This window comes from Muntiacus reevesi, chromosome 11 (genome assembly GCF_963930625.1).
Source record: "Muntiacus reevesi chromosome 11, mMunRee1.1, whole genome shotgun sequence".
NCBI classification, from domain to species: domain Eukaryota; kingdom Metazoa; phylum Chordata; class Mammalia; order Artiodactyla; family Cervidae; genus Muntiacus; species Muntiacus reevesi.
In genome coordinates this window covers 81,887,986-81,899,811 of record NC_089259.1, presented here as the reverse complement: position 1 = coordinate 81,899,811, position 11,826 = coordinate 81,887,986, and the positions used below count along the sequence as shown (strand labels likewise).

The window sequence follows — 11,826 nt, the reverse complement described above, 5'->3', positions numbered from 1 at the left end:
TTTTCCTTCTGTTCAGAACGGATTGCAGAGGCCCACCCAGGGAAAGAATCTGCCCACCATGCTGGAGACCCGGGTCACATCCCTGAATCAGGAAGATCCCCTGGAGAAGGGAGTGGCACCACTCCAGTATTCTGGCCGGAGAATCCCATGGATAGAGGAGCAGTCCGCGGGATTGCAAAGGGTCGGACACGACTGAGAGACACTTTCACCCTCGCCCTCACTAGGGAGGGACTGTGGTCCCCAGTTCACCCAGCCCCCCACCCAGCAACCTCGTCCAGAAACATCCAGAATAACATATGACCGCCTCCCGACACCCAGCGGCGCCTCAAGCTGACACGTAAAGTGGGCCGGGCCTGACCTCCCCGCGGTCTGAGTGACCCCCGCCCCGAGCCTGCAGCCCACCCTGGGTGGGGAGAGTCGCACCGGGGGCTGCCTGGTCTGGGTTGGAGCAAGCTGAGCATCGAGAACGCAAGCTCCTGGGGCCCGGTCTCAGCTCAGGGGCTGCTCCCTCCTGAGCAGGAAAACAAGCTGCGGGGACCCAACACGGAGCACAAGCATTTCAAAATACCTTTACTTCCTCTCACCGGGTGGTCACTCCACAAAATATTTCGACAGCCGCTCCCCGGCCGCCCCACCACAGTCAGACTTTTCCTCCCGTCGTCACCCAGCCTCTGCCTCGCGCCTCAGTCCTCTGTTTCCTCCTCCTCTGTCACTAACAGACTCGCTGGATTTAGGGTAAAACAGAGAGAAGTGGGTTTTGAGTGGGACTCTTGGCCACCCCGGGGGAGACCCTCCAGGGCCTGTGGGTGCGGCTTCAGGGACGCGATTCACTCAGAAACGCGCCTGGCAGCTGGGTCTCTGCCCACCCCCCTGCACCGGGGTCTCCCCGCTGGGTCCTGGGGCCGGAGCCTCTGCAGCCCCCCAGGTAGCACCCCCGCGGGAGGCGGGTGCCAGGCCTGCAGGCCTCCCGGGGCCGCGTCCAGGTCCCAGAGGACAGCCGGGCAGGCCGCTCACTGCCCCTTGGGATGGTGAGAGCCTGACGCTGGCTCCCACCACCCGCGGCCGCGCCTCCTCGAACCTGCCGGGGGCTCCGGCCAAAGCCACCCGCCTGTGAGGCCAAGGGGGCTTCCTGGGAACCAGCGTGGGCGGGACAGGTCCTGGGCAGTGGGCGCTGCAGGAGGCAGCGACACTCTGAGCCTGCCTGCTTCCAGCCCGTGCCCAAGGGAGCGCAGCCCGCCGCCCCGCGCCCCCCACCTACCACCTGTCCAGCCCGGGGGCTGGGGGCACAGGCGGGGCCAGGAAAGGGAGGGACGCTGTGGACGGAAGCCGGGCCAACACGCCACGGGCAGAGCCCGCTTTGGAAGCCCACCCTCCGGGTTGGAGAAGACAGATGGCGCTTCTGGCCAGACTAGCAGGCCAGCACCGCACGCGGGGGCCGGGGTGGAGGCCGAGCGTCTCCAGCAGAGCCGCTCTCGGTGGCAGTGAAGCCGGCCGGCCTGCCGCCTTACCGTCCTCCCCGCCGCTCTCCTGGGACTGCGGGGCCTCCATGCTTGGGGCCTTTGAGCCCGCCCCCACGCTGCTGGGCGGGTGCGTCTCCACCTGGATGCTGGACTTGGCTGACAGAGGCGCCTCCGTGGGCGCTTCCTTGCCTCTCCTGCTCTCCTGGATGACTCTGATGGGCAGAGAGAGAAGGATGGGGACCCCCAGGGGCCGCCCGGCCTTCCACCGGGACGCACCCGCAGCATCACAGTGTTCGCGACCCTGCCGGCGGGTTTGAAGGAGAAACACTCTGTCATCTCAGCTTTGTTTTCACAGGAGCTCCAGACTCCCCGGGCACATGGCACCCGGGCTCCCACACACACCAGGGAGCAGGCCGCGTGTGCGTGGCCCACGGTCATGGCCAGGCCGGGCCACAGAGGTGCCACCCAGCTCCACTCGGAGGAGGAACAGGCTTTTTCCTCACCGTTGGACAGAGTGGTTCAAGCAGCCTCACTGACTTCCATTCACGGGACAGGGGCCAGGGCCCCGAGTGCAGGCTGCAACCCGGCGCTGCCTGTGGACCGCGGGCATCTGCGGGGCCTGGCGGCCGTGTCCTGACCACTAACATGCACCCGGACTCGGGCCTGAGCACACGACCGCTGAAGGCCAAGGGATGAGCCACTGGGTGGGGCCTGGCGGCCTGCAGACCGGCGCCCGCTGGCCGTGAGGCTGAGACGCCAGGAGCCAGGTTGGCATCGGCCCCAAGGGTTCGGGGCAGGAACACGCGCACCCTGGCCAGCTCGTGCCCGCAGACAGCCCTCCTCGTCGCCACACTGCAGCAAGGCGGGGGGCCACCCGCCCACAGCACCCTGCTCCTGTCCCCTCGGGCCCACAGTGAGGTTCAGGGAAGGAAAGCGCTGACCTGTAAATGATGGTGATGACAAAGGCTCCGGCAATGATCACGATCAGAGCAGAGAACACCTGCACGTAAGCTGGAAAACAGTTCCTGGGCGTCACTGCGGGCCAGCGTCTCCCCAGAGCCGCCTGCCTCCCCACGGTGGCCACAGCCCCCACCGGCCTGCCCTCCACACCACCCGCCTGGCTCAGCCCCGGGCTCCGGCCTCTGCACCTTCCTCCCCCAGAAACATGGCCATGGACCCGAGCGGGGGCCTCCGAGGACCGTCCCCTGAGGACAGTGATGGGGAGGGTCGTTCATCTGTCCAGACACTCTGTCCATCTGTCCCAGAGTCAGCAGTACCCAGCTTCCTGGGACCTGGGCCACCCCCTGCCCTGGCCTCCCTGGAAATGGTCCCTCAATACACAGGTCAGTTGTCCCAAGACATTAGGAGGCGCTTTCAGGTGACAAATTCCACAGGTCTGACTGCAACTTTCGTGAACCGAGCACTCCTTTATCCGCGAGGGGCGGCCGCTGCACCCGGCAGGTCCCACCTTCTCTGGACGAGCCCCCAAAAGAAGGCCCAGCGCCTCTCAAGGTGACTCAGGGCAGCCCCTCATGGGTATGAATTCTCAGCCCTTCCCCACTCCTGGGGAGAGAGAGGGGGCAGTTGGGTGACCCCCAGGCCTTACGGGGGGGTCCTCCACCTCGGGGGACCTCGCGGTGCCCAGGCTCACACGCGGGGTCAGGGGGCCAGCCTTCCCTACGAACTGACGCTGGGCCTCCGTCTGCCAGCCGGCTCGGGACTCGGGCCTCGGGCGACTGAAGGGCAGGACCCACATCCCCCGGGCCCAGGAGCTCTGCGTGGGCAGCGCTCCGTGGAGGCACTCAGACCACCCCCCGGTTCTGTCCCCACGGTCTCCTCGTGAGGCTCAGGCCAGGATGCAAAGCAGCGAGGCGGGCCGGCGGGCCTGCACGGTGCCCCACGCGAGGCTGGCCCATCCGCGAGCTCCGCGGGCCTCCGCGCCGACTGTCTTTCCCGCTTTCTCCAAGCGAGGGAGCGGCCGGCTGGCGAACCGACCCGGCTTGTGACGTGACCTCTTCAGTCCCCTTGCTCCTCCTCCCTCGAGCCGTCTGCCCCTGACCCAGGGGCAGCATCATCAGGCGTCCTCACTGGTGGGTCCCAGATGTGGGGCTCGAGTCAGGAAACGGAAGGGGGTGACGCCACACAGCTCAGCAAGCAGGGGCTGAGTATCCCGCCGGCTCTCACAAGTGCGTTCACAGGCAGGGGGTGGATGCAGTGCTGGGGGCAGCCACAGCCCCAGGACCATGACTGGCTGGGAGCTTCTTGCTGGAGGCGCGTCCTGGCAGCTGGCTTCTTTCTGTCCCCGGTGCCTTGGCCGTGGAAAGGCGTTCACCTGGGCTCACCTCCTCGCCTCCAGGACTGTGATAACCTGCTCCAGTGTTTCTCACCCCCTGGTATGAACGCAGTGGTGTGGACGCTCCTGTGCTGACCTCTGAACCGGGCACTGCAGGGGGATGCGACTTCCAAGGTCAGGGTCACCGCGGCTGCAGCCCCGCTCGCGCTCCAGCCGCTGGCCCCGGGGAAGAGCGTCTCACAGCTGCGAGCCAACCTGTGACATGAAGCAGACGTCTATGCACACGCAGGGCTGACCCGCAGCGAAGTGGGAGCCTCGAAGCAGCCCGTCCAGCCCTGGGCTGGCCACAGACGACCACCGCCTCCTGCAATCTTGACTGTGGTCTCATGAGCCACCTGAGCCCAAACCACCCAGCCAAGCCTCTGAGTTGCTGCTTAGAGCCAGTAAGCTTGGGAAATGTATCACCTGGTGATAGGTAACTAATACAGGGCAGTTCCTAGACCTTGGTGCAGTCAACGCGCTTCAGTGTTGAGCGAATGGAATGGAAACCAAGTCTGAGTGAATTAGGTCAGTGACAAGAGGAAGCCCCCGGTGGCTCAGATGGTAAAGAATCCGCCTGCCCTGCGTGAGACCCAGGTTCAACCCCTGGGTCAGAAAGATCCCCTGGAGAAGGGAATGGCAACACACACTCCAGTGTTCTTGCCTGGAGAATCCCGTGAACAGAGGAGCCTGGCGGGCTGCAGTCCGCAGGGTCATGAAAGAGTCGGACACGACCTAGGGACTGAGCCACCGTCACCCAGCTAGGAGCGGGCAGCCCACACATCCCTGCATTCCAAGCAGCGGCTGTTCCTTACTGTGATTTGCGTCCCATCTCATGAAAGAAATTCAGAATCTATTCGTGCCCTGGTTTATGAAAGAAATTCAGAATCTAAATGCAAGTGGATCCCTGTTAAGAGAGACACACAGATTTAGTCAGTGATTTACTTTTCCATTGTCGGTTATATCTTCTATATCTTGATGTGCGCAAGTACTTTTCTTTCTTGAGGTCGAGCTCCTGAAGGCAGAGACTGAATCTCAGTGATTCTCTCTGCACAATCTCTAGCCAGCATCTATTAGTGGCAAGCAATATGTACAATTTATCATATAACACATATTATGATTGATCACTCAGAAACAGCAGCAATTGAAAGAATATCTTGGCAAAGCCTCCCCCAGATAGTTGAACAAAAGTTTTGAAATTGTCTCAGCAAGTCCCACAAAGAAACTGAAGTCAAACACTTAGGGGAAAAAAATGACAGGTTAAATAGTGTACCCTAAACTCAAGACTGAAGACTGAAAGCAAGTCATTCTCTCTGAATTCCCATTTCTTCTCAAAGATCTAATGCTAATTCCCCAAGTTCATGTTCTTAATAATACAGATTATGCCATAACACAAAGTGCACTTCAAACCAGCCAATTTAAGAAGTTGGTGAAAGGTTTTCATAACATGGAATTATGAGCACAAAGAACTCATAATACGCTGTCACGGAACACTACAACTTACAGCACAAAGGTTTGCACGCTGTCTTGAACGAGAAAATGTCAAAGAAACGAAAAATGCCGAGGGCACAGTGAGAGCCCAGTGCAGGGCTCTCTGCCCACGGACGGGCCACGCTCGCAAACGCGAGAGGAGTCGGAAGAAAAGGCCCAGCCCACACGACTCGTGTGTTATAACTGAAAGGGTGGAAAAAGGCTCAATCCTCGCCTCCAGGCGAAAAATGACATGCCCACTTGTGGAACAATGAGCCCTCTTCAAGGACAGAAAATTCCTGGGTTTGTGTTCTTTTCTGTTCCTTAGGGACACTAATAATTTAGGTGCTAAAAAGAATAAGGCTTATTTTTTTAAATAAGTGGTAGGCATAAGGTGATGGTACTAATTTACATGATGTCTGAAACACAAACATTTACAAATGGCCAGCTCCCACCATAAAACTCTGATGAGAAGATGCTCAGGGATGGAACAGACGAAAGAAGAAAAAGCATCAGCTTGAGTTTCTGTTCTCTCACTGGCTGCATTCTCCTTTGAATGGTCCATGTCACTGCTTCATGCTCTTAGGGCTCCATTTCATTAGGATGTGAGCAAACAGGGATAATTAACGGCCAAAACTATGACCTGACTGATGCTGGGAGAGATTGGAGGCGGGAGGAGAAGGGGACAGCAAAGATTGAGATGGCTGGATGGCATCACCAACTCAACAGACATGAGTTTGAGCAAGCTCTGGGAGTTGGTGAAGGACAAGGAAGCCTGGCGTGCTGCAGTCCATGGGGTCGCAAAGAGTCAGACAGGACTGAGCAACTGAAAAACAGCAGCGACCTGTCCTGTGACTTCACCTGGGAATTTAACGTCTTTTGCATCTTTTTATGTGGAAGATTGAAGAGCACACCCACTACCCTTTGGGTGTTAAAGTTTCCTGCTTTTAGGAGCTTCCCACACTAAATGTCTCAGAAAAACCGAGCTGCATATCTGCTTAGGACACCAAAGTCTTCTGGGAAGAAAAACTCCATGATGGAGATGAAGTGAACTAGACTGGCTGCTCTCTACATAGTGAGATGTGTCCAACCATTAAAACTGCAAAATGAAAACAAAAGGATGAAAAATGCAAAAAGCAGCAAATTACAGTCGGCTGGAAACAATCAAGAGGCGACTGTTGAAATCACGGCGGCTGAAGGGGCCAAGAGCAGCTCGGGGCAAACAACAGGCTGATCAGAGAGCTTCTCGGGAAACCCTGGGGAGTGACCGTTGCCAGGGAGACGTGGAGACCTTGACACAGCCCATGGAAAGCAGAAAGCCTGGGGAGTGACCGTCGCCAGGCAGACGTGGAGACGGGGACACGGCCCGTGGAAGGCACGGAGCATCCCTAGGAGGGCAGAGGCGGTCCCAGGCTCACCCTGCTGGCTGACTTCCAGGTTCTGTGAAAGCAGGAAGTGGGGAGCACCTGGCTGACGCTGGGTCCCAGCCCACACACAGGGCCCTTGGCAGAGACCGGGAGATGATTATTTCCGGGCGCCTGTGGAGGTGTCTGTCCAGACGCTAGTTGACCGCTAGACTGACCAAGCAGAGCCTTCAGTGAGCGCACACTGCGAAGAAGAGACGCTACAGAATCCACTCAGAAAAGTCATCGTTAGACAATGACCCAGCCACAGCGAGAGGTTTAGAAGGCAGGAGAACCTGGTTTTCAGGGTTGCCACATTACATGATTTAAATGTCTGGTTTTCAACAACAACAAAAAGATATGACGCATGCAAAGAAACAAGAAAATATGGCCATGTAGATGATAAGTGAAAGGCCATCAATAGAAATGGTCCCTTAGGAAGCCCAGATGTTAGACTGACTGGGCGGAGACTTTATTGTAAACAGGCTCAGAGAACTAAAGGAAGCCATATCTGAAGAACAGAGCATGAGAACGATATCTCACCAATAAAAAGATAGAAATGATTTAATTAAAAAAAGAACCAAATAGAAATTCTGAAGTTGAAAGTATAATCCTGGAAATGAAAGCCTCACCAGAGGAGCAAACTGGTGGATTTGAGCCACAAAAGAAAAGAATCAGCAAAGCCAAAGCCAAGTCCACCGAGAGCGTGCCGTCCGAGTGTCAGAGAGAAACAGTCAGGAAGCATCAACCTCAGATCTGGGGGACGCCACCGCTGCAGCTCAGCCGCCCGGCCGTGTCCAGCGCCGTGCGGCCCCAGGGACTGCAGCACGCCAGGCCTCCCGTCCATCACCAACTCCCGGAGCTCACTCAGGCTCATTCATGTCCATCACGTCGGTGATGCCGTTCAACCATCTCAGCCTCTGTCGCCCCCTTCTCCTCCCTCCTTCAATCTTTCCCAGCATCGGGGTCTTTTCCAATGGAGTGTCCCAAATGTACAGCCTCTTTTCTGCCTCTTTTTGAGCCAAACTGACTCCTCTTTTCCCCTAAATACCAAATCTTCACCCCAAGGGAAGGCACTGCTCCCCGTTTGGATAAATCCAGATCTCGCCGATGCTTTAGCTTCTTGAACTGTTTTGCCCAGAACATCAGGCACTGGAGGGACTGGAGGGACGTTTTCAGTGGGATCGGCTGCCCCCCGGGGCAGTGTGTCTGACTTCCCAGCTCCAGGAACGAGAAGGCAGCTCTTGGGGGTGGGGGGCTGAGACCCCTGGGGCCACAGAGGAGACCTGGCGGGCCACAGCGCGCAGCATGCCCCCTGGGGGGTGAGGGTGGGGTGGGGGCAGGGACGGGGGCCCGGGACACATTTCCCAAAGCATCCGAGCTGGTGAGTGTCCGCGGCCAGCGCCAGGGGCTCTTTCCTGCGTCCGGTGAGGCCTCCTGCAGACTGCCCGTTCCCGAGACCATGCGCCCCTCCCCAACGTCCTCAAGCTCTCTCGCCGGTTTCCAAAAGGGAGGCATACGGGCCAGGAAAATGCATCTACGACCAAGTGGAGCTTGAGGGCTTGGAGACACTAATCCAGATGAGCCCAGAGGCAGGAAATCCAGGGAGCACTGTCAGAGCGGCCCCTGTGTGCCAGGCGTTGTGGCTCGCCTCCTCCTCCCCACCCCGCTTCAGGCCGCCCCCGAGTTCTGCTTCCCTGGGTGCCCCTGTGCCGCCTGACCTGGGGGTGTGGCCACTCCGCGGCTCGGCCCCTGCCCTCCCGGCGTCCCTGCCAGGCCTAGCCCAACCCCAGGTTCGTCCCCAGGCTCAGGATGGGAAGCAGAACTCAGTGCCGGGTTGACATCTTATTCCGACTCCTGAAGGCGGCCCCTGCAGGGTTGGGGCATCCTTGCGCACGGTGCAAGGGCTCCAGCCCGAGCCAGCTCTTTCTGCAGACCTGGCAGCCCCAGCTCAGCCTTCTACGCCCCCAGAATGGACGGAGCTCAAAGAAGCCTCTCCAATAGCTCGGAGGCCCGCTGGGCAGTGAACGTCCCCTGGCAGCAGAAGGCCCACAGCCAGCCCCTCCAAGGCCTCTTTTCCGGGCCAACCCGAGCAGGGCGACGTGGCAGAGGACGTGGAAGGAGGCCCATCCAACAAGGGGGACCCGGGTGAGGGGAGCTGTCCCAGGCCCACGGGGCTCTGCCGGCCCGGCCGCCCGGTCGCGTACTCACTGGGCAGGGCCTTCTCGTAGCAGATGCCTTTGTAGAAGCAGCAGCCAAGCTCCTTGCAGCGATCCCGGCTGACGTTGTAGTCACATATGTCGTACAGAGGGATGTCGCACACTGCAAGGCAGACGCACGGAGGGCGTCATCCCGCGGCCGCGGCCCCGCCGGCTCGGAGGAGTCTCACTCTGAGAGTCCCACTGGAAAGATGTGATTTCTGAACGAATTAGTGTCACGTTAATTACACAGGATAACGCAGGTCCTCCAGTGACCAAGCAACTAATGATCTCAGCAAGAGCTCGCCAGGCTCCACGCTCCACAGAGAGACCGGGAAACGGAGGTCTGACACCGTGGGCGCCCGGGAGCTGGGGCAGGAAGTGTTACCAAGGCACGTTTAAGCACGGGGTGCGTGAAAACGGTGATGCCGTGGGTCATTTCAGAACTCAGACGTCCACGGAGAAGGACAGCTCAGGGCCCGGGTCTGTGGGCTGCACGGGAGGGCGGGGCCCTCAGGGGCCGCAGCCGCCCCACTGGTCCCCTCCCCGCCCTCTGCTTGTCTGGCTCCTGCAGTTGGGAGGCCGGCCTCCTAGTTCCCAGAGGTGAAACCCAGGCTTAGAATGAGTCCAGAACAGGACGTGTGCCTCGGATGTAAGACCGCTCACGTCCTGCAGGCCTGCGCCAGGGCTCCCCAGACAGAAGGTGGGGGTCAGGCTCCCCAGACAGACCCGGGTTGGGGGGGCCGGCTCCCCAGACAGATGGGACAGCAGGCTCCCCAGACAGAAGGTGGGGGTCAGGTTGCCCAGACAGATGGGGGGCGGGGGGAGGGCGAGGGTCAGCCTCCCCAGACAGACCCGGGTTGGGGGGCCGGCTCCCCAGACAGACTTGGGGGGACCGGATCCCGGACAGCCTAGGTGCAGGAGGGTATCAGGGAACCCGGGTCCCAGGCAGAGAGCCTCCTGCGGGGAGAAGCCCCCTCGGCACATCCCTGGGAAACCACCTGTAAGCCACCTTAGGGGTCTCCTTTATGCCCAGTCGCCACGGCGGTGAAGCGAGCGCTCGGGGATGGGCCCGGCCCACCGGCGCTGCGGCCTTCCTGCCGTGGGAGCCCCTCCGGCCCCACCTAGCCCGCCCTCCGGCTCAGGAGCAGCCCGCCCTCCCGGCGCTGAGTCCGGTCCCGGGTCCCTGGGCGCGCTGCGGCGAGTCCTCCGAGGGGCGCCTGGACGGGGCACCCGACGGAGAGAGGCGCGAGGCGCGGGCAGGGCTGCAGAGGCCGGCCCGCGCGCCCCTCGCCGCCCGCGCGCCCCCCGGCGTCGGGGACGCCCGCCGCCCCTGCAGCCTGGCCGGTCACCTGCGAACTTCTTCAGGAGGTGCGAGGGGGACTTCTTGAACTCAGGCGCGTATCTCATCGCAGCAGCTGAAGGAGGACCGCGGCGTCACGGGGACCTGGGGAGAGGGCGGGTCAGCGCGGGCCCAGGCGCGGCCGGCGCGGGGACGGGGGCCGCCGGCGGGGGCCCGGCCCCACCTGGCACGCATGTCCCGGCCGAGCCGCGGCCACGCGCCTCTCGTGCACAACAGCGCTCGGACCAAGCGAGGGACCGGCCAGCGCCGCACCCGCCTCGGCTCCCGGCCAGGGCAGGCCCGCCCCGGCTGTGACGTCACACAGGCCCCGTGACGTCACACAGGCCCCGTGACGTCACACAGAGGCCTGCGGGCCGGAAGCCGCCTGCGGACCCCGCCCCCAGCCCCTGCCTGCACGCCGCCCGCCCCGCTGCCCAGCCAGTCTCTGCAGAACTGGGTCCCGCAAGGCTGAGGCCCCGAGGCCCAGGGGTGAGGCAGGCCTGGTGAAGCTGAGAGCCCTGGAGGACCCGGCTTGCCTGTGGACGGCACGCAGTTCAGTTCAGTTCAGCCGCTCAGCCGTGTCCAGCTCTTTGCAACCCCAGGAACTGCAGCACGCCAGGCCTCCCTGCCCGTCACCAACTCTCGGAGTTTACTCAAACTCGTGTCCGTTGAGTTGGTGACGCCATCCAACCATCTCATCCTCTGTCATCCTCTTCTCCTGCCTTCAATCTTTCCCAGCATCAGGGTCTTTTCCAATGAGTTGGCTCCTCATATCAGGTGGCCAAAGTATTGGAGTTTCGGCTTCGGCATCAGTCCTTCCAGTGAACACCCAGGACTGATCTCCTTCTCCTTTAGGATGGACTGGTTGGATCTCCCTGCAGTGCAAGGACGGCAGGCAAGGAGAGGCGGGAGACCAAGCGGGAGCCGGCGAGCAGGTCACTGCGGGGGCTTCAGCCTTCACACTACGCGAAGTCAGGCGACAGAACGGGGTCTGTGCGGGGCAGAGAGTGAGCGCTCTCTTCACAGCGTCGTCCTGGAGGACGGTCAGCAGGCAAGAGTCAGCCTGGGATAACACGACCACCCGAGAGAAAATTAAAGGAGGATTGTGACTGAACGCGTTTCCTGTTGTTTTAATTACAGTTGGTGACTCGCAGCCGGACTGGACTTGGCGGGAGGGGAAACCAGGCTGGAGGGGCGGGCCCTGGGCTCCGAGTGGACAGGCAGGCCAGCACAGGTGCCCTCCCGCCGGGGCTGCGGTCCCTGTGAGGCTGCAGGGCAGCCCTGGACGGAGCGGCCTCAGTGTGTGGGGACAGGGGGGTTTGTGGGGGGTGGGGTGTCAGTGTCCAGGGGAGGAGGGGACGGAGGGGACAGAGTCGCTCTGGCCCAGCGGGTGAGGACAGGAGGGAGCAGGAAGGCAGGCCGAGGGTGGACAGGGGCTCACTCTGGGAGCCACGGCCCGCGGGGAGCAGGTGCCAAGTCCAAGGAAGCTGGGGTCACTGGAGGTCAGGGCCGGTTGTGAGGCGGAGCGGGGAGCCCGGGGGAGGGGAGTGGGCAGATGGTCGGCTGGGGCCAGCTCAGGGCCTCCGGGGCGGGGCCGCCTTGACCAGCGCCTGGCGGAGCA

General features: G+C 61.2%; 1 protein-coding gene across 1 annotated transcript; it reads right to left on the bottom strand.

Annotated features, from left to right (window-relative positions):
- Positions 1-576: 576 nt before the first annotated feature.
- TEX29 (testis expressed 29) lies at positions 577-10,512 on the bottom strand. Its single transcript, XM_065902242.1, has 6 exons — positions 10,390-10,512; positions 10,216-10,310; positions 8,877-8,987; positions 2,402-2,471; positions 1,509-1,672; positions 577-724 (listed from the first exon to the last, which is right to left on the bottom strand). The coding sequence occupies exons 2-6, from the start codon at positions 10,271-10,273 to the stop codon at positions 684-686; spliced, it is 444 nt and encodes a 147-aa protein (XP_065758314.1). The 5' UTR covers positions 10,274-10,310; positions 10,390-10,512; the 3' UTR covers positions 577-683.
- Positions 10,513-11,826: the final 1,314 nt, after the last annotated feature.